The following is a 22,828-nucleotide window of genomic DNA, read 5'->3' as shown; positions in this document are numbered from 1 at the left end:
AAGCATATGTTTGGTCGAGTGTTGCAAGAGTAGTCAGGGAGGCTGGTAAAGCTAGTTATCTGGTTAAGTTGGTTGGAGCATGGGGGCACGAAGGGGAAAAGTGGAAGATATGTCTGAAAATATGGCAATGCACATCATATGAACCCATTTATAGCAGAGTTTCTATTTTAATAGACAAAATAAACTCCCTCAAATCTTGGGATTAGGTATATTTGAAGAATTTTATGAATATTTAATATTCTAGGTGGTAACACATTTTAGTGAAACAAACCAAGTTTGAGTCCCAACTCTCCTACCTATCAGCTGTGCAGATTTAGTCAAGTTACCTCATCTTTCTGATTTTCAGTTCTGCACAATTGTGATAGATAGTACATGACAGGACTATTGTGAAAATAAACAGAGAAAAAAGTATCCAAATGACTTATCAGAATGCTTGACATTGGCAGAACTCAGCCAATATTAATTGTATTCCCCACAGTCACCAGACTATTCTCATCATTTCCCAAACCTCCCCACCCTCCCTGCCAAACACATTTGTGGGATAATCATACCGACGGACCTCTTGTTCATGCTCTGAGGAATTTTAAATAAGAGATCTCTCCTTGTATGCTGTTGTCCAAGGTATTTCCAGCAGGCTGAGTAAGAGCACAAAACACCCAGAGGGATGAGATAATTGGCACTGAAGTCCATCTGCAAAGAGGACTCCTGGTCAATAAGGAGGATCTAGACAAGACTGCTTCTTTTGGGAAATCCCAACTAGACCAGTACATCCAATGGAAGCAAAAGTGGCTTTTAAATGAACTACTGAAATGAAGATACAGCAGTGAAACCGGATGGTGGAGATTTTTCTTTTTCTTTTTAAGATTATCAATAGAGTGGAGGCTTCCATCTACCATATCTAACCAATCTGGAAGAGATTCAGCAGAAGGGAGAAAATTTAGAATGATACATTCCGATCACAACTAAGATGGATATCATGCAGCAAAACTACACGAGGGTCATAATAAAGAAAGAGACAGTGAAAAGTAATGGTCAGAGCATCAAAGAGCCAGTGGACTTCATAGATTTTCAGTTTAGTTCAGGACACCTCAGTGCCAGCAAGGTGGAATGCAGAATATAGAGCTTAAAAGTCATTCCATAATCTTCTCTTTTGTCTTCATATGAAATATTTTGATAAATCTACATGACTTTCCTGAGCTTTGGAACTGAATTTTGAGCTTTGGAATTGAATTTTGGGGATAGCGGGGTAGGGAAGGAAAATGGCTGAATATAAGTTTATTATGAATAGCAGAGAATCCCTATTTCTCAGTCACTGTTTGGTCACATACATCACCACCTTTAATCCTCATAGCAACAGACTTTCACAGTGGATATTACCTATAGTTTTTGGATAAGGAAACTGAGGCTCAGAGAGGATAAGGTGGTACCAATGAGGGAGTGGTCAAAACGTGATTTGAAGGCCGGTCTCTCTGACTCCAGTGTTCACTATGCAATATTTCACTGAAGGATACTAAGTGGGAAAATGTAAAGCAAAATAAGAATTGCCAACAGTGTATGTGGTAGTTGTCTGCATTGTTGAATCTCTTGTGTTTACTGAAGCATCTAGATCAATGGGTTCCTATAAGAAGCTTGTAGTTATACACAAGAGACTCAAGGTATTTAGGTGGCAGCCTAATGGGGGTACGGAAATTGGATTAGAAATCTCAATTCACCTCCCCACAGCCTCTAATTTCTTGCCATTGGCGTCTGTGATAGGTCCATGAAATGATCAACAGCTACTCCTGACTCAGATATACATTTAGCCATAAGGACATTGTCTGGTCTGCTGTAAGATGGTAGCTATGTACTTAAGGGACCTAGAAGTACCAAAGATTCCTTTATAACATTTAACATTTATGACATATAACATTTGTTTCATAATAAAAAGGGGTAGTGGCATATCTGAATTTGACTAACATAACCTGTTTTTTCTAAAGCAATGTAAATAATAAAGGAGAGGGGTAGGATAACTTATTGAAATATTAATTTGTGTTTGGAACTTACTATGTTTTTTCTTCCCCAAGTTTGAAGCAGCTATTCTGTCAGTGCAATGAACTTATATTTGACTATATTCCCTTGGCTCACTGGAGACTTGTGATACAGGAGGGAAAGCAGAATTTTCCCAAAGAAATGCTCTTCCAAGTTTTTGTTCTTCAAAAGTCTGAGCTCCTAAAGGATCGTTGTCCAAGGAAGAACTTTAAGAGGAGAAGTAGGCAAGATAGGGCCCTACTATCAGGTGTAATTTGATTTAAAGAAAATAAAGTCATGTGCCATTTAAAAAACATGTGTTTGTAAAGTAAAATGCATATCTGCTATAGGTGTATTTAAATAAAAATTCTAAAATTTTAATTGTAAAATCTAAGCATCATTGAACAAATTCTGTGATTGGTTAACTCTTGCTCAGGGGCAATGCCCTTTCTTGGGCATATTATCACTAGTATTGTCAGTGATTTAGTGTCACCCAATGTTTTTATAAAAACTCATCCTATGGGAGAAACGCCTGACCATGTTTTCTTCTAATGTGCTCCATTTTGCTTTTATTTTTGGTAATATGATTTTTCTGAAGTCAAAGACATAATGAATTTAAGTCAGTGGTTCTCAAACTTGCCTGCATCAGAATCATCTGTGAGGGCTTTTGTTCTATTTTTATTTTACTTTTTATTTTTTAAATTATGGAAACATTTAATTTTTGCAATGCTACATGCATTTAAAAAAATCCAGTTACTGACAGAATTTTAAAATATAGATCCTATAAGGATATTTTGCCTCCAATTTGCATATAGAATGCGTGTCTATATTTCATTGTGAATGTCTGAGTCATTTGGGGTTGCTAGAACAAACTACTATAGACTGGATGCCTCAACCGACATTTTTTTTTTCTCACAGTTCTGCAGGTTGGAAGTTTGAGATCAGGGTGCCAGCATGGTCATATTCTTAGCAAGTGACCTCTTCCCGGTTTACAGAGAGCTGTCTTTTTGCTGTGTCCTCATAACGCAGAAAAACAGTCAGCTAGCTTTCTGGCCTCTTTTCTTTTTTTTTTTAATATTAATATCCCAGTTCTATCCCTGGACACACAGATTCGGTAAATCCGGAGTAGGACTCAGGACTCTGTGTTTACAAAGGTTTCGCAGGTGACTGATTTGTTGTGAGAGTTTGGAACTAGTTTTAGACGGTAGACCTTTTCTTTCTGAGAGAGTTACGAAGTAGTCACATTTTGAATTGCATCGTCTCTTTCAGTACTATACAATACAGGTATTGCTTTAAATTTTTTTGACTTGGTAATATTCAGCTGATAAATATTAGTATCTGTAGAGTGTAAGTATTAAGTTCTTTTTCCAAGGGATGGTAAGGAGTTCTACTCTTCTTTATTTCACCAGTGAGATACATAAAATTTAATTTTTGTAAGCAGAATTTAACCAAATATTTCTCTCTCAGCTACAGAACACAGTGGTTCTTGGGAAGATCCTACTTTGATTTAACTGGGGAGACCACCTTCTCCCTACGAGCTCCTCCTCACTTGTAACTCCTCCTATCTCCCTTTAGTCCTCATGATTTTAAACTCAGCATAACGTCATCAGAGCTACACTCACCATTACATGGATTTGCATACATACTGTATGTGAAACTTCATCCAACCATCTATGGTCCAATTTAATGTTATACAGCAGGGGTCCCCAACCCCCGGGGTAGGAACCGGGCCGCACGGCAGGAGGTGAGCGGCCGGCGAGCGAGCAAAGCTTCATCTGTATTTACAGCCGCTCCCCATCGCTCGCACTACTGCCTGAGCCCCGCCTCCTGTCAGATCAGCGGTGGCATGAGACTCTCACAGGAACGCGAACCCTACTGTGAACTGCACATGCGAGGGATCTAGGCTGTGTGCTACTTATGAGAATCTAATACCTGATGACCTGAGGTGGAGCTGAGGCAGTGATGCTAGTGCTGGGGAGTGGCTGCAAATACAGATTATCATTAGCAGAGAGGTTTGACTACATAGAGACCATAATAAATTAACTGCTTGCAGACTCGTATCAAAACGCTATCAGTGAGTGGCAAGTGACAATGAAGCTGCATCTTACGGAGTAGACTGGACATAAGCCACACACTTCGGGTGTCACTGTCTCCCATCACCCCCAGATGGGACCATCTAGTTTCAGGAAAACAAGCTCAGGGCTCCCACTGATTCTGCATCATGGTGAGTTGTATAATTATTTCATTATATATTACAATGTAATAATAATAAAGTGCACAATAAATGTAATGCACTCAAATCATCCCGAAACCATCCCCCCACCCCATGTGTGTGGAAAAATGGTCTTCCATGAAACTGGTCCCTGGTGCCAGAAAAGTTGGGGACTGGTGTTGTACAGTAAAGCCGTGGAATTAACACTACCCTTGGGAAGCGGGAAGTCTCATCATAGGTGTTGCTCTGCATATACTTGATTTCTGTGCTCAAATCATGAAGCTATGCAAAAGCAATCACTCCATTTACTTAAAAAGTTTTAGGATGCCTGCATAGTAAATCTGAGTATTTGGAAAAGTATGTATTCGTGTTTACTTAACATTCTAGAATTTTTAATTTTAGAGTTTTCAAATTAAAAATCAGGGACTTCCCTGGCGGTCCAGTGGTTAAGACTCTGCACTTCCACTGCAGGGGGCACGGGTTCAACCCCTGGTTGGGGAACTAAGATCCCACAAGCCGTGTGGCACGGCCAAAATAAATAAATTAAAAAAAAAAAATCAGTTTCTTTAACACAGACTTTTCTTTTTATATAACTTTAATAGTTAGGCTTGGTTTTGAATAAAGTCTTCTTAATTAGAATCTCTCTCTATATATATGTATATATTTTAAAAGAAATTAAAATATAAAGGAAACATCACTAAATCAACATAAAGTTTCAAAATCTGCCCTTTTAAGGCAAGTGTAAATATAGTATAAGTCTAAGTATTATTAGGCTAGCTGGAAGCATATTTCCCTTTGGTTCACTTCCTAATCTCATTGCCCCATCTCCAACCAGCACTGCTATCAATAACTGCAATCGGTCCTATAATCACCATGGTGTCCTGGACTAGAAGTCAAGACTAATAATAATAATAATAGTAATAACGGTTAACCTGAATGCAGCTTATTTTGTGCCAAGCTCTGTTCCAATTGTTTTACATAGATTACTTCATTGAATCCTAATAATAACCCATGGTATAGGCATAGGTGGGGAAACAAGCACAGAGAAGTTACAGAACTCATCCAATGTCAAACAGCTAGTAAGTGGTGAACCCAAAGTTATTATGAATCCAAAATCTGAGCTCTTAACCAAGATGCCACTGCTTCTGGACTCTGGGTTTTGGATTTGCCACTTACTCTCCATTGTTACAGGGGAAATTTGGCATCTCTATCATCTCAGATTCTCAATCTGTTAAAGAAGTATAGTAACATCTCTCTGCTCATTTCGTATGGTGTTATAGGAACTAAATGAGAAACAGGAAAGTATCTGGGCAGTACTGGACAGCTATCAGGGTTTACCAGTTCTGCTCTACATGCAGAGCAAGGCCTCACATAATTGGCTTTGAAATCTCTGGCTATCACATTTATTTCAGCTCTTTCATTCTGCCTTCTTCCCCTGTCTGAACCTGGTAAATGAGACTTTAGAAAAAGATTAGGGGGAAAAAAACATAAAACAAAATATCGAGCAATACTGGCTCAGCGGACAGAGTTTCCATGTAGGACACAGTCTGCATAATAAAGGACTCACATGGTTCTACTTCAAGGTCAATCTAATTTAAAACGAGATCTAGGATGAGGGTTGATATTTAGATGTTTATACTCAGACACGTATACTCACGGGGACAGCTAAGTTCTTTCAGGGAGGACTTAAAATGTTCATTAAAGCAACCATAGGGGGTCTGGTGTTACAGCCGGAATGAAAGGCATTAAGGACTCACTGACCCCCCACCTGGTAGTGCACCATGCAGAAGGCCTCCCTTCTTTCTGAGTAAAACAGATTGCCTCCCCTGAACAGGTTGTAAGTGTTGCTGGGAGGAAGCAATGACATAAAACTTTAGTTTTACCTTTATGGACAAAAGAAAAACCAGAGAGAGACTAATTTGAAGCACAGAGAAGATTCTAGAAATCTTAAAACTAATACTGCTACCCATGCAGTACAGCAAAAAGAGCCAGACGTTGGAGTCAGTTTGAATCCTGATCCTGTTCTACACCAACTGCTTGACCCTTGCTAGAGGGGTCAAGGATATGGATTTTGCAGCCAGACTGAACTGTATTCAGATCTCAACTTTGCTACCTACTATATGTAGAAAAACAACTTAGTGGAAATGTATCATATAATAATAATGATTATCCCTCTGTGGTGTGAGTTTTTCTTTATATTTTTGTTACTTTGTAACTTTTCTACAAATACATATTACTTTTACAATTAGGGAAAATATTAACACTTTTTGGAGAGAAACAGTTGAAGAGGGGTATAAAGCAATAAAAGGGGCAAGAAATAGATTAAAGATTGAAAAGGATGTCTGGAGAAAATGTATGAAGGCAGTATTTTTAAGATGTGTTTACTCAGATATAGCTTGCTTCATTATCTAGATTAAAGAAATTACTAGAAGAAAAAGTGAATGATGCAACCCAAAACTTATGAAATTTATGTCTATATTATATAAGAATATGTCTTTGAAATGCAATAATTGTGTGCCACAATTTTCTTACATTTTCTTAAAGCAAACATTCCCATTAACATGGTAGCCTTCCCCACAGTAGCAAACGCCACAGGAGGTGGAAGGAGTCCCTCAGGGATGGCAGTGCTGTCCTGGATAATTTTCAAAGCATACACCACATGTGGACAATTAAGAACCAGCTGTCTTCTGTCTACTATTACTTTATTGACACCTGGATGTGAAAACAAACTCCTAGAGGAAGAGGCTTTGTCTACTTGTTTTGGATCATAATATACACCCTGTTTCAATGTCACAAGATAAGGGCCAGAAATAAGTTACACATTGTGCTGTGGTAGTAGTTAACTTGCAGTTTAAGGGGCCTGGAGTCAATTAATAGTCGATTGCTTCTACACGTGATGCCTCCAAAATTTTCCATTGCCCACCATTAACCCTTTTTTTTGTCTCAACCAGCCCTGGAGGCCAAGGATAAATTCATTCTATTAAAATGTAATACAGCATTGATTAAACAACTATCTATTTGAATTTTACATCTATAATAACAATAGTCATAGATATGCAATAACCATCTTCCATAAAACTATAAGGCCTAGTGTTGTATGTTTATGTCTGGTTAATTTATTAGATACATACAAAATGATAAACACCTATAAAAGGCTGTCTTAAAATTCCCATTACTGTTTCATTTTTCCTATCATTAAATTAATTTCCCTGACAACAAACAGCAGCTTAACATGTTTTCCAATACATATTTGGATATCTTCCTTTGATTAAGATTCATCCCCATTAGCATACCCACTCTCTCTGTTTCTAGCAGGATAGCTCTATCAATCAAGCCTCACAGTTTATGTAAGTAAACCTAAATGGTTATGGGGAGCCGCCATCAATAAAGACAAAACTCCCCTGGAGGCTTCCACTAAGTGGGTTATCCTCCATCTGTCTCACCCCTTTTGTCCCAGTCACCCCTTCTCATTACTATCCTTTGCTTCAAGACAGGTATTATAATGCCAGGTGGGATCCCCACTGCAGAAATCAGGCATGCAGCACAGAGCAAAACAGATAACTGAGAGACACTGTTGATGAATCTTTGACTTGGTTAAGTTCAATAATGCCCTTTACAAATGCTGTGAGGAGTCTGATGCCATACTTGGCAGAATTTCTTTGAGGGAAAAGCTACATGGTGTTGGTTGTTGAGCGCTACTATGAATAATATATGGCAAAATCAAGAAATTATCCAGAGGATAATTGTATCTGGCCACAGAAGCCAGACTGATAGACTAGTTTTTATCATATTTGGTTCCACTGAATCCTATATTGTATTTTCAATGAAGAGGGTAATAGATACTCATTGTGTTAATAAAAATAAAGATCCTTAATAAAGCATTAAGACTATAAGACTTCCTGTAATACAATATTCTGAGGTGTGCTGGGAGATAAATTAGTTGAAAAAAACTTATATGTACATTTTGTTTGAGCGTCTGCATACCCTTGTTGGCTACAGTTCCATTTCACCAAAAAATGATTTTATTTGTGGAGTAGTTCATCTTAAATCCTTGTTTTAAATGGTATTAACAAGAGGTAACATTTATCAAGTGCTTACTTTTTTTCTAAGAACTTTACATGTGCTAACTCAGTTTCTTGTCACAATAAGCCTATGAGGTGGGAAGTATTACTCTGCTCCTTTTAAACATGAGAAAACGGAGGCAAAGCACAGTTACATAACTTGCCCAAGGTCACACAGCCAGGAAGCGGTCGAGGCAGGACCCTGAGCAGGGTGGCTCCAGGGCACACCCACCTGAACACTCTGCTGTCCAGATCCCGATTCTAAAGCAGGCACAGTTGTCTGCCTAGGGCACACCCAGTTCTTTCTTCCTATACTTGGTTAATGGCAGGTAAGAAAAGATTTCTTCCCTATGTCAAAAGAAGGACCTTCCAGTTCATCCAGAAATGTTTTTAAGTCATTAAATATAAGTTAAAAAGAAGAGAGCCTAGAACAGGACCAGACTTCACTGATGGAAAGCGCTGACTGATCCTTTGAGAACCTGTCCCTAACGGAGACCACAAAACTTGAGATATAACTAAGAGGTGGTTTCTATAGCACAGATTTAATAACTGACATGTTTGTGTCATTTAGCTCAGTGCTTCTCAGAGTTGGGTATTCACCCGCAACTTGGGGCTTATGGTATTTGCCAGGGACTTAGTATCCCCAGAAAACCCATCTGGTATGTTAACTTTACACTAAGACTTCGAATAAAAACAATTAAATTTCTAATCAAAATATTTCCACATTAAAGCAAACAAGGATATCTCCCAAAATTTTATGACAAAACATAAGACTTTGTATGTTTCATGCTTGCACAGAAAGCTTCATGTTCTACCCCAGATCCTGAGGAGAACAAATTCCTTTTTCAAAGCCTAAGGGCATGTGGGTAGCAATATTTGCGAAACAGTGATTTAGCTTCTAACCAGTTCTGATCCACAAAGTTAAACACCAAGGAAAACAACAACAGTGGCAAACACTTATGGTGTTTCTGAAAGCTTACTCGACAGCGAATAAAAAGCATAGAAATGGCCAGTGGTAGATCAGCCTGACTGAAGCAGGCCTGTCCCTCCTGTGGAAGACGGCTGTTGAATCTAGCTCTAAAATCTAGCTCAGATTCCTGTGCCCCTCTTCTCCTCCACTGCCACCTGTTCCCCCAGCCCCAGCTGTCATGATCTCTTCCTTTGTTTCTTCAAATGGTCCCTGACCTGCTCCATATACCAGTCAGGAGGGTTTTTTTTTTTTTCATAAAACATAAATCAGATAATTTCATTCTCCTGGTTGCTTCTCTTTAATAGATTCTCAATGCACTTAAAATTCAACCTACACTTCTTCATCATTCCTACAAAGTCCCACATCATCTGGCTGCTGACTCTTCCCACCTAATTTGTTGCCATGCTCCCATTAGCTCATCTCTTCCAGCCAAGCTTGACTTCCTTATATTCCTGGAACCCACAAAACTTATTTCTGCCTCTGGGACTTTGGCTTTGCTATTTCCTCTTCCTGGAATGTTCTTTCTCTGATCTTTATATCACCAATTTTTTTCTTTTTATTCAGGTCTCAGCTCATATCCTATCTCCTCAGAGGGACATTCCCTGGCTGTCCTCCTTTACACTGTTCTCTTCCCCAAACTCTGTCTATGGCATATCATACAATTTTATTTTCCTTATAGCACTTTTTATCTATAACTCATTTATCTATATATCTCCTATTCAATACACTAGAATGTAAAGTCCCTAAGGGCCAGAGCCTTGTCTGGTTTGTCCACCATTGTAATTTTGTGGCTAATAACTGTGCTTGACACATGGTAGAAGCTTGAATATTCACTGAATGGGTAAATGAATGAATGAATGGGAGAAAGAGAAAAGAACTAGAATACATTTTAGATACTATGTCCAGTAAACTAATGTTCTATAATTTGGGGAGAGAAGAGGGGAGGCAGACTCTAGTCTGATGGGTTCATATCTATTTAGTAATAAGGGAGTCAAACTGAATATCAGAGTCACAGTTTAGAGTGGTCCTTGAAAGTTTCTGGAGACAAGAAATCTTTCTTGAGACTTTATTCGGCTTTTGCTTTTTGCTCAACCAAATTATGTGAGGGAACATTATATAGAGCCAGTTAGAAAGACACCTGGGTACAATAAGTTCAGGGCCAGGTGAACTTGGTTTCTAAAACTGGGAAATATATTGCTCACGGTGATAGTTAAGGCCCTTGGCTTTCATAACAGCATTTATCGCATTCATAATTTGGGAAATTAAGTCCCCACATCTTGAAAGAGAAATTGTACTTTGCACCCTCAATTTTTCTTGGTTTCATTTTAGTATCAATGATTTGTTTGTGTATCCTGAGAATACTTAACCAGATAGCGAGGGTGTGTGGTTTGCATCTCTTCTAGGCGACCAGGGAAGACTTGGCTCAGTAGAGAGGGGATCCACAGTTGCAGCTAATGTACAACGTGGGCACTGCTCACAGGTGATCACTGACTGATTATAGCTTCTTACTCCATCATAAAACAATGAACATCAGCTTAGAGAAATAGAAAGAGCACTGGACTGGGTGTTTGAAGACACGGGTTCTAAATCTGATTCTACTACTCACAAGTTGTGAGACCTAGGGATAGCCAACAAATCATGTTAGGCCTCGTGTTTCTTACCCATCAAATGGAGGAAGATTAGACTCTACAGTCATTTATGGCCCTTCCAAGTTTGATAGTCTATAATTCTATGAGCCAAAAAACCATCTCAGCATCATTGTAACAGCTTTGCTTCCCCAAAATTGACGACCAGAGTATTTACATAATAATAATTTTGATTTACAAGGGCCTCAGTAGAGTTTCTACTAAGAGAATTTCATCCAAGGCTTTTTTGTTTAGGCTTCCTTTCTCTAAATTGAGGAAAAACAAAATTTCCCAGCTTACTCGGTACACATTTCCTTAAATAGTAAAAGAGATTTAAAACAATTCCAGGTAAGCCGTTGTAGCATTCTTCTAATCAAGACTCTTTTTAAAATTCTTACTGTATTTCCCAACAAAAATGAATATAAATCAGGAAGATAGGAAAATATTATGAACATTTGGAACAAAAGACTGCCAATTTGATATAATTTTATAGGTTGTTGGAAGGTACCCATTTCACAGAAATGTTTCCCTGTCAGCCCCAGTCCCATCATTAAAGATTCATTCCCTTGATTTATTATTTTAGGAAAATGTAAAGTAGGCCCCAAAGGTAAGCTACTATAGCACCTTAGGATAATAATAATTTTATATAGCTCTCTAAAGATGACAACGTTCACACATATTATCACATTAAAACCTCACAATTCCATGAGGAAATTTGAGGACCCAAATTTACAGATGAGAAAATCAAGACTCAGGAGATTGAATGACTTGTTCAGGGTTATCTGGGTGGTAAGCGGTAGTACCAGCCTCCTGATACAAGCCCAATCCCCTTTACCCAACATCTCTACATAGAAAGAGACTGTATGAGATGGTGGGTCGGAGGGATGGGGGGGAGGACTTTGAAGACAGGCCCGAATTCAAATTTTGATTCTTCTATTTGCTTGCTGTATGATATGAGAAAATTACTTAAACTCATTTTTGTTACCTGTAAAAATCAACACTAAGAATATTATATAAATAATATCGGAGCAATAATGTATATGAAAGCACTTAGCGTAATAGCGCATAGCAGTGATCTTTTTGTTTTTACTACTCTATGTATTTCCAATCTTATGACGAGGTTGCAGATGAGAGAAAGGATAGAAATAGACAACTTAAAGGTAGGTACCATTTTTCTTTATGAGCCTTGTATTCAAGCTGTAACAGTTGTGTTCATTTTATTCTATTTCACATTCTTCCTTGAGTACGCATGTGCTATCCCCTACCACGAGTCCCCTTCTTGATCTCTTGACTCCCTGATGAATGCCTACACATTTTTTTCAAGCTCAAACACAAGAGTTATCTCCTCTTTAAAACTTTATTTGATGTCATAGGCTTTTCCTGTGGCATTCAAGGAAAACTCAAAAAAATTATTTATAAATATTTACTACGTGCCTCTCTGGTGCTGGGGAACTCTGCTAGGGCAACATGAGAGCACTTCACTGAACTGATCTAATTTTGTTTGTTTCTGTTAGTAGTTCCCACGCTTTGGGATTTTACAGTACTTTTACATTTAAAAAACGAGGACTAATATAAAGTTGCCAACTTTTCATCTTCTAGGTTAGGATATAATAAGTAACTGCCATTGACTACCATAAAAGAAAGGCCATTTTGACACCAAAGTATAAAATCTCAGGACTAAAAATATACATATAGGCTTTATGGGAAACTTCATGGACGGGGTCTGCATCATCAAGGAATAGGTACTGGGGGGTCCACTGGTTCCACGTATATTTTTGTCCCAATTTGATAGTTCTTAGAGATGTTGTTTCTTACTCCATTTTGCATCTCTACTGCAGTACCCACTGTCTAGTAGGACGTATTCAGTGAATATTCATGAATAATGCGATGAATATGCCTCAGAAAATATTTATCTCTGAGACCTGTGGTAATGACTTATAGCACAGAGCACCTGTGAGAGGATACAGCGGTGGTGAGGATGTGAGGGAGGTGTCTGTGTGTTTGTGTGTGTAAGCTGATATAATTTATTTCACAAGTTTCCCAGGCACCAGACATTCAGAAGATTTTATGCAAAGTTATGAGACTGTCCTGTCAGAGAGCAAGGAAGGAAGCAGGCAAGAAGTAAGACACTGAGGCATATCACTGTAGGAAGAAATGAAATCTCTTCCCCAGACACCATCTGAAATATTCCATGCGAATAGGTAGATTGAGAATTATAATGAGTATACCTACAGCAAACAGATAACATTCATTTAATATTCATTATGTATCAGGCACTGTTATAAGTTCTTTGCAGGTATTATCTCATTTAATCATTACAACAACCTATTGAGAAAGATTTGATTACTCTCCCCTTTGTAGAGATGAAGAAACTGAGGCTTGCAGTGGTTAAAAGATTTGCCCAAGGGCTTCCCTGGTGGCGCAGTGATTGAGAGTCCGCCTGCCGATGCAGGGGACACGGGTTTGTGACCCGGTCCGGGAAGATCCCACATGCCGCTGAGAGGCTGGGCCCGTGAGCCATGGCCGCTGAGCCTGCGCGTCTGGAGACTATGCTCCGCAGCGGGAGAGGCCACAACAGGGAGAGGCCCGCGTACCGCAAAAAAAAAAAAAAAAAAAAAGATTTGCCCAAGCTCACACAGTCAGCCAGTGGTAGAAGTATGTCTCAGACTGCACCTAATTGTCTTCAGAGCTCATCAAAACTCTTGGGTCCCTTTCTAGCCACATATTTTTTTTTTACGATGAGAACAGTTTTACATGACTTGGTTTTCATTTTAAAAATAAGGAGAAAATTAACATGTTTCTTCCTAGCCAGAATTTTAAAGCTGGCAGGGCACCCAGTTTTCCTACTTAAAAGCTGTGTGCCCACAAGCAAATTCCCTAACCTCCTTGAGCTTCAATTTCTGCATCTCTAAAATGGGGATGACAGCCCTTCTTTCTGTGTTTTGGGGAGGATTAAAAGGATAGTGTAAGTAAAACAGCTAGCAAAGGGCCTGGATTATGAATGGGGTTTAATAAATTTTAATTCACTATGGGGCCTAGTATGATAAAATGACATCTTCAAATTAAAATCCTATCAAATAGTGGCGATAGGATGAGAGCAAATAGATTATTGCTCTGGTGAATAAAGGTGGCTATATTTATACAATCTTTAGAGAAACATGAGGATTATCTTTGCTGCAGCCTTCATTTTAATTAAGAGCAGAGAGATTAGACATATCAGCGTAGGAAGAGGTTTATATTTAATTTAAACCACAGATGCACATTTGCAGCATCTAAACATTCCATTCCTTGGCTAAAGATGTAACAAGCCACTTCAGCAAACCTGAAATTGCAAAATAAATGGAAAATGCTTAATCATTTAAAAAGAAATAGGAAAGGAATGAAAAGACCAAAGCACACACGGGCACCAGCAAGGAAAGTTAAGCAGCAGGAAGTCTCCTCAATTTTTTTAAAGGCTGACAAATGACTTCAGTAGACAGGCAGGATATAAAACTAAAGGATCCATCTGTATCGCTTTTCCACACAAACAGTTTCAGAAAAAAAGTGTACATATCCGTATGCAATCTCATTTTGGGTAAAAGTTTTTCTCAATGAGAAAAGCAAGTTGCAAAGCAATGTGTAAAATACAAACTTATTTTGTAAAAACAATGTCAAGCCCCAGTTACATCTGAGTATGCTTTGTACACGTCTGTATGAACACAGAAAAGGTATGCACGGTTCAAGCCAGAATGCCACACTGGGAACCTTGCCGGGCTTGAGAGAGATTTTTGTTTCTTGAAAATCTTTGCATTACCTCACCAAATGCAGTGAGCACGCATTACTTTGGAACAAAAACATTTAAAGATAAAAAAGAAAAAATGTACCTTTCCTATTATTCATCCACCTCTTCATTCATTCATTTGTTCATCATCCAAAAGTTACTTAATCCTAACCAGTGACCATGATGTAAACTAAGTTGGTCTTCTCTGAACTGTCAGACCTGACTTTTTCAGAGGCATGCCAGCTAAATTTAGTTTTTTAAAAAAAGTAAATTTATTTATTTAATTTATTTATTTTTGGCTGCGTTGGGCCATTGTTGCTGCGTGCGGGCTTTCTCTAGTTGCGGTGAGCGGGGGCTACTCTTCGTTGGGGTGTGTGGGCTATTCATTGTGGTGGCTTCTCTTGTTGCGGAGCACGGGCTCTAGAGCACAGGCTCTGTAGTTGTGGCGCACAGGATTAGTTGCTCGCGGTATGCGGGATCTTCCCTGACCAGGGCTCGAACCCATGTCCCCGGCATTGACAGGCGGATTCTTAACCACTGCGCAACCAGGGAAGCCCTAAATGTAGTTTTATTTTGTGGGGTTAGCCATGTGGTTCTCTGCTGTGTCCTAAAATCCTGCGCTGTTCCCCTTTGAGACTGAGATATATTAAATTCAAACCATTTGGAGTTAATTTCACTCCTTTCCTTTCCACCTGTAGTTACTGCACTCAAGGGAGGACTGACTGAAGCCTCAGTTCCAGTGAATTGTGTGTAGCTATTGGTGGCAAGAACATGGAATTTAGAGTAAAAAAAAACCCCAGAGTTTTTCAGTTCTGACTCTTCTACGAACCAGATATGTGGTTACAAGGGGACTCGTACATACTGCTATGCTACTTCCTTCTTTCTGAACCTCAGCACCATCTTCTGTCTTTGAGTAATGATACCTATCTTACAGTATAGCTGTAAAGCTCAAATGTTGTTAGATATCGAAAGTCCTAACAGATTGCAAAGTGATGGTTGTGTGTCTATTACTACCTCTCCACAAAGAATTTGTGGTTTTTGCTTCCAACAGATGACAATGACACATGTTTATAAGTCTTGGCAGATTTTCACTTGAGGTGAGACTATCATAAGTTTGAATGGGGCTGAGAAGCAACAGCTGCCATGTTAGGCAAATGCAATTTCTTCCTTGTAATGATCGCAAACCCAATTAACCAAAAGCATATCTGACCTGGTATAATCGTCTTCAACAAGCATGTGCTTTGGAATTGGTGAGTACCTTCCTGGAGAGATGGGCGGCAGGGAGGTTTTGTATTCTAAAGTGCCATTGTTGCCAGAGAGAAGATGGTTTCCCATTGGTGGAGAATAAGCTAAGGGGTGAAAGAAAAGAAAAGAAATCTGTTATGTGGCTGATTCAATGTGTCATGCTACAGTTCTGTTAAAAATAGAAAGGCTTTGCTACCCGCTAAGAATTTTCTGATCCTTCAAGAGGAGGGAGTTGCTGTTTGTTTGCATTTAATATGTACAAGCACATGGTGACCTTTAGGATTGGAAAGATGTAATAACAGTTATATCTGTAAGCCCAGTTCGTATAATTAGGTGAAGAGAAAAACTGGAGGAGAGACCCAGCACTCATATTTTCAGAACAATGATTAATTTTCTATTGAAATAAAAATGTTAGCTTTTTAATTGCAGAGCTTGCATTCTTTTCATGTAATTAATATCAAACCATCAAAAGCAGAAGGCTCTTAGGAGCAAGTTCTTGTATAAGACTTTAATCCCTAAATATGCTCTACTCCCATGCCAGACAGGCTAACTCTGGCCTTTCTCTTCTGTTCCTGCACCCGAATTCATCCCCCTTTTGGGTGACTGAAAAGCCTCCTAACTGGGTCTCCTGCTGCTGTTCTCTCCCAAAATCCATTTTATACATTGAGAAATCCAGGTCTGATCATGCTGTTCTCTTGCTTACACACTCTCCATTGCCACTACTGTATTGAATATAAATTCTCCCTTTCACCATGCGTACAAGATTGACTCATTTTAATATCCCCCCTTATGAATCTCCTATGGTCCTTAAATAAGGCCTGTTCTCCCCAATATCTGTACCTTTGCTCCACTCTACCAGCTACCTGCAACTTCTCTCTCCTATTTCATCTCTGATACTGAAATCTCATCCAATTTTTCAAGATAAAATTCAAACGCCACCCTCTGCATAAAGATTTTTCTGATCTTCCGAAGACAGGTGATATCCCTTTCCTTTGAGTGCCCAAAGGACATATATTTTTACCTGTCTCATAGCATGTACATCCCTCTCAGTTTGCCAAATATTGCTACTATTTATATATCTGCATTAGCCTTCCTTTCAATGAAGGCCATGATTTTATCTCCTTTGTATCACACATATTACCTTACAAGGTGTCTTGCATGTATTGAAATTACTCAATACACATTTCTTGAATTGAATAGCAAGTTTTGTTTTCTCCTTTTTCTCTTTGACGTTGATCTTATATGCCCTTCAAGAAGAGGCTCACAGAGGCTCAAGACAGATTTTTCTAAATTTATCCAGTTTGAAAAACTCTGAAAGTTAACACTCTTTCATATCCTGAGGTAAGGCTGATCTCATCTTACTGCTTGCTTGACAAAAAGACATATTTTGGGGCAAGTCATTTTAGAATCACCATTAAGAAAAGCAATAGTTAATGTAATGGGCAGATAACAAAATCATTCAACATTTAAATTTCAAGAGAAACGTCCAAATCTAAGAGAGGTCAAACAACTTGCTTAAGACCATAGTACTAATTAACGACAGGTCCTGAAGACATTCTGAGTTCCCAGCCTCACAATTGGTTTCTCAAAATTTCAGAATGAGCACATTTACTCATGCTGACAAAACTATCCCTTAAACTCACATCAAAGAAATGAATTGCTTCTAAATCTAGTCCCCAAGGACAGAATCTTCTTGTTGACCTATTAAGAAGAGGGGAAAACACGGGGCTTATGCAGCAGTGGACTTTGTGAGGACGCAGTAGAGCATCTTATTGTTATTTGTTGCCCTAGAAGCACGCACCTCCACCCCATCTCCACTGCCATAGTGATCAACAATTTTCTCTGGCTTCCCTGCCAATATATCAAATTCTGGTAAAGGTAACTATAATGATAGTTATTAAGGATTATGATTTCACCAATTGACGGCAAGATCCTTTCCCCCAGGAAGAAGCACAGTGCTATCTCTGGTTTATTTTGCCTGTCCCTCTTTTCCACTCTGCGGCTATATAGATTTGAACTAGGAAGAGAGACTATTAGGACATGAGAGCTATCATCCTTCAGGGGCTTGAGAAACAGACTTTAAAAATGCATTGCCCCTTGGAATACTACTCAGCCATGTAAAAGAATGAAATAATGCCATTTGCAGCAACATGGATGGACCTAGAGATCATCATACTAAGTGAAGTAAGTCAGAAAGAGAAAGACAAATACCATATGATATCACTTATATGTGGAATCTAAAATATGACACAAATGAACCTATCTATGAAACAGAAACAGACTCACAGACATAGCAAACAGACGTGTGATTGCCAAGGGGGGAGGGGTTGGGGGAGGGATGGGTTGGGAGTTTGGGATTAGCAGATGCAAACTATTATATATAGAATGCACAAGCAATGAGGTCCTACTGTATAGCACAGAGAACTATATTCAATATCCTGTGATAAACCATGTAAAAAAGAATATGAAAATAATGTGTATACATATATGTATGTATAACTGAATCACTTTGCTGTACAGCAGCAGTTAACACAACATTGTAAATCAACTATACCTCAATAAAATAAATTTAGAAAATGTGTTGCCCCTATGCTATTGTAATCACACTGTCCATAACATACATCATCGAGCCTTTCCATAAGGGTGAATCTGACAACTCATCAGGCAAGGCCTCCAAGGCAACTGGGGAGTCAAGTGCAGGATCTCCGTGAAGTATTTCCACAGGCTAAAAAGAGTGAAGGTGCAAGTGGAGGACTTTGCCAAGCTTTGTAGAATTCCGATTTTGCAAACCTGGCGTGCTGTTCAAAGATGACACTGAGCGTGGTACTTACAGTGAGTAATATCAGGTGGGCCGTAAGGATCAGTCATATAAATGGTGGTGGCTTTGCCAACTTTTAGATAAACTACATCTGATGTGTTCTTCAATATTGCTACCGCCTCTTCATGTGTTACTTCTTCTAAACTGTAATTGTTTACCTGAAAGGGGAAAACATTCATTATTAGAGCCAAATCTATGCAGGTGAAGAGAACTATTCAGGCAAGAAGATACACAAAATTATGACTTATGTAAAGATTAAATTGCAATCATTACAGTCCAGTATCTATATCACACTTTGACAGAACAGATAGATTAAAGGCATTAGCCAAAGCAGATAAGGTACAGTTGTTGATGCTAAAAAACAAGGTTGCTTCTGCCTTTTTCTAAGAGGAAACGATATTTTATAATAGAAATCGGAATACTCTTTGTGGAAAAAGGAACAAAGGGGTCAAATGTCCTTCTTATGCTATAGTGATTGTGATTACAGAAGTAATACACATCCATTGAAGAAAACAAACAAAAACAACAGAAGAAAATAAATATTATCCCTAATCTCCCTATATGGATATATTTCTTTAGACGACTGTGACCATATTACACACACTGTTTTAGAACCTGCTTTTTAACTTCGAGTGAACATTTGCCTCTAACATGAATGTACTTCAACAATATGAGTTTTGTTTCCTACAAAGCACTGTGCTGCATGGCTATAACATAATGATTTAACTAATCTCTTACTAAAGCATGTTGATGTTGGTTCTAATTTTATTCTATTATAAATGATGTTGCAATAAACTTTTTTCTATATTTGTACACCACTTTGATGACTTCTTCAGGATAACTCATACAAACGAACACTGGACAAAGTATATGAATATTATAAGGGCTCTGATACCTATGTCCAAAGTGCCCTTTGGAAACATGAACCAGTTTACTCTTAGACCACAATTATACGAGAGCCCCCATTTCCCACAGCTTCACCAAACTTGGCTTTCCTCACTTTAAAAACTGTTCGCATCAAAATGTCATTTAACATGAGTCTATTTTCTAAGGAAAGAGTGCTAATGTTGGAACACAGAACTTTTCAGGTGAACAAGTTCAAGAGTACCTTAATGCTATCGGCTTTAACAGCAACTCCTCTTCTGTTATTGGACAGAAAAGCCTGTGATACCTGAGCAATTACTACTTCATGGCAGTGGCTTACAGTGGGTCTTTGCAACACTTCTCTTAAATGGTTTTCAAATATTTAGGAAATATTTTGCACACCTAGGTTATCCTTATTTGGCTCCTGTTTTTTTTATGAAGCAATTCTTTAGTTGGTTCCTGCTGAAATGATGTGGAATTCAAATAAATGTAATATAAATGTAAATAAATAAAATAGATTGGATTCCTACATATTCTCTGTACTATCGAATCAGCACTTTAGTCATTCAATACCTCGTAGCATTGCTTTTTATTTTTGCTTCATGTTGCTATATAAATTCCATGTGTCAGTTAATCCTTTGGTGGTGTAGCCCAGGTTAGGGACCCTGGAACAGGAGGGAACTGAACCTGACTGCTGACCGTGAGCTCTCCAGTAAGCTGTAAGCCTCTCTACTGGTTCCTACAGTTCTCTTCTAGACAAGTGACATTCTTGTAAATCTTTTGTATTTCCAATGTCTAGCACTTGTTTGTCCATTGATCAAATATTTATTGCATACCTATTATGTGTCAGCCACTGTTCTACATGTTAGAGATATAGTGATAAAAAATAAGAATGATAATCATAATCATAGCAGACACATACAGCCCTATTACATGTCAGGCACTACTCTAAATTATTTTACGTATATTAACACGATAAAGCCCCACAATAACCTATGTGCTGGCTATTATAATCACTTTCATTTTACAGATGAGAAAAGCATGCCTCCGAGAGGTTAAGAAACTAGCCCAAAGTCATTGATCAAATTTGTAGTAGAGGCAGAATTCAAAGCCAAGCAGTTTGGCTCCAGAGATCATGCTCTTAACCACTCATCTATACTGCTTCCTCCAGATGGACACAGTGCCTGCTCCCATGAGACTCACATTCTAATAGAACTTGGCTGTTTATAGAATGAATGGATAGAAAAATAGACCCATACAGAATGGGAATGTAGAGGGACTACAGGCATGGGGAACACAGTTGATGATGGCAGCCTTTAGTTATAGACGGAGAAATAACAAAAATGACAGTAATAATAATGAGTTAACATTTATTTAACACTTATATGTCATATATCTTGGAAGTACTATGTATATATTTTGACATAAGTCATATAATTGGTCCTGGTTATAGCTCCATGAGGTAGACATGAATAATTAGGCCCATTTTACCGGTGAGAAAAACTGACATTTGAAGCAGTTAACTTGCAACAAATAGGTCACACAGACCCCAAGTGGCAAAGCCATCAGTTGGATCACCGTCCTCCTGAAAAGATGAAAATGAGACGGCCCTTGAGTGTTGGTTCACTGAAACCTAGGGCTTACATCACCTATTCTTTCTCCCTTTAGGAGAAGAGTCTCTTTCCAAGTTTACATATAGAAGTAATGTGAATTCCTAAGTGTTATAAAAGCCTGAGTAATCATTACCCTTCTCACTTAATCCAGTGGTGACAATATATTGCATCAGCCAAATACACTAACAAAGTCAAAAAATAAATAAGTAAAATGGAAAGTAGTTTGATATATATATGTTTCTTCAAAACCTCCTTGTATATTTGATTAATCACTTTTTTTTTTTTTTTTTTTTTGCGGTACGCAGGCCCCTCACTGTTGCGGCCCCTCCCGTTGCGGAGCACAGGCTCCGGACGCGCAGGCTCAGCGGCCATGGCTCACGTGCCCAGCTGCTCCGCGGCATGTGGGATCTTCCCGGACCGGGGCACCGACCCGCGTCCCCTGCATCGGCAGGCGGACTCTCAACCACTGCGCCACCAGGGAAGCCCGATTAATCACTTTTTTAAGGGCGGTACCACTTGTACCTAGATAATGAATATTTACAAATAATGCTCATATACAATGGTTTAAAATGTGTATGGAAGTGGGCGTTTTCTCTTAAACAATGGTTGCCTAAGGTGGCTCTGAATATTGTGACCATGCACCCCAGAAACATCTATATTGAAAAAAGAGAAGAGAGGAGGTATTTGTTGGCATAAACAGTGAGGATCAGAAGCCAACATATAAAGACCCTAAAGGCTAGAAAACAACTGGATTAGACTACACGTGGCACAAAAGCTCTGTTTCTGACAGGGCTCATTGTCTCTCTCTCCAGGGTACAGAAAGCACACAGCTCATTAGATTATCAGTGAAAAAGAGATGTGGCCAGTGTATATTCAACTGCACTTTTTCCATTTTTAAGTTGGGCCTTGAAACAGTCTAGAAGATGTTAACTTTTTTTTTTTTTTTTTGCGGTGCGCGGGCCTCTCACTGTTGTGGCCTCTCCCGTTGCGGAGCAACAGGCTCCGGACGCGCAGGCTCAGCGGCCATGGCTCACGGGCCCAGCCGCTCCGCGGCACGTGGGATCTTCCCAGACCGGGGCACGAACCCGTGTCCCCTGCATCGGCAGGCGGACTCTGAACCACTGCGCCACCAGGGAAGCCCGAAGATGTTATCTTTAAGTGTGTTTTCTGAGAATGACTGCCTTAACAGACTCTCAGACCACCAGGAAAATCTTTAGAGCAGAAAACAGAAGCTGAGGAAAAGTTGGAGGTGAGGAGTGAGGAAAGAGAGGATATTGGGGAAAATATTAGTCATTTAAAATAGTGGTAGTTCAGTCAGTTTTTGTTTGGTGACTATGAAATGTTGGAAAATTTACACTGATTTTCGTCATGGAAGAGGTGGTGGCAGCAATATGTAGTGATTAAGAGCACATGCTTTTGAGTCATGCAAACCAGGACTCATCCTGTTCCTGGCACTACCTAGCTGTGTGACTTTGGGAAACTTATTTATCCTACTTAGCCTCAGTTTTGGCTTCTGTAAAATAGGTATGAGAATAATCACTGCCTCAAAAGGGTTATTGATTTAAATGTATTGACCTATGTAAAGTGGCAGGCTCATTACTAATTAACGTGAGCTCTTGTTACTATTACTATTGTCATCATCCATCTCTCTTC

The 22,828-nt window shown here is 38.9% G+C and overlaps 1 protein-coding gene across 14 annotated transcripts in view; it reads right to left on the bottom strand.

Annotated features, from left to right (window-relative positions):
- The window catches only part of DLG2 (discs large MAGUK scaffold protein 2), a 929,335-nt gene that overhangs the window by 498,130 nt on the left and 408,377 nt on the right, over nucleotides 1–22,828 (bottom strand). For 13 of the 14 annotated variants that reach the window (XR_009520377.1, XM_060018173.2, XM_060018175.2 and 10 more), the window contains exons 7-8: nucleotides 18,712–18,856; nucleotides 15,846–15,984 (exon numbers count right to left, since the gene is read on the bottom strand). Coding sequence is in view for 13 of the 14 variants with exons in the window: in XM_060018173.2 (XP_059874156.1) it covers nucleotides 15,846–15,984; nucleotides 18,712–18,856 (284 nt within the window). In the remaining variant the exon portion in view is untranslated. The remainder of the gene's footprint in view (nucleotides 1–15,845; nucleotides 15,985–18,711; nucleotides 18,857–22,828) is intronic. The other variant, XM_060018167.1, reaches the window with a different exon arrangement.

The sequence above is a fragment of the Delphinus delphis genome, chromosome 8, assembly GCF_949987515.2.
Source record: "Delphinus delphis chromosome 8, mDelDel1.2, whole genome shotgun sequence".
In the NCBI taxonomy this organism is placed as follows: Eukaryota; Metazoa; Chordata; class Mammalia; order Artiodactyla; family Delphinidae; genus Delphinus; species Delphinus delphis.
This window is presented reverse-complemented; position numbering and strand designations above follow the sequence as displayed.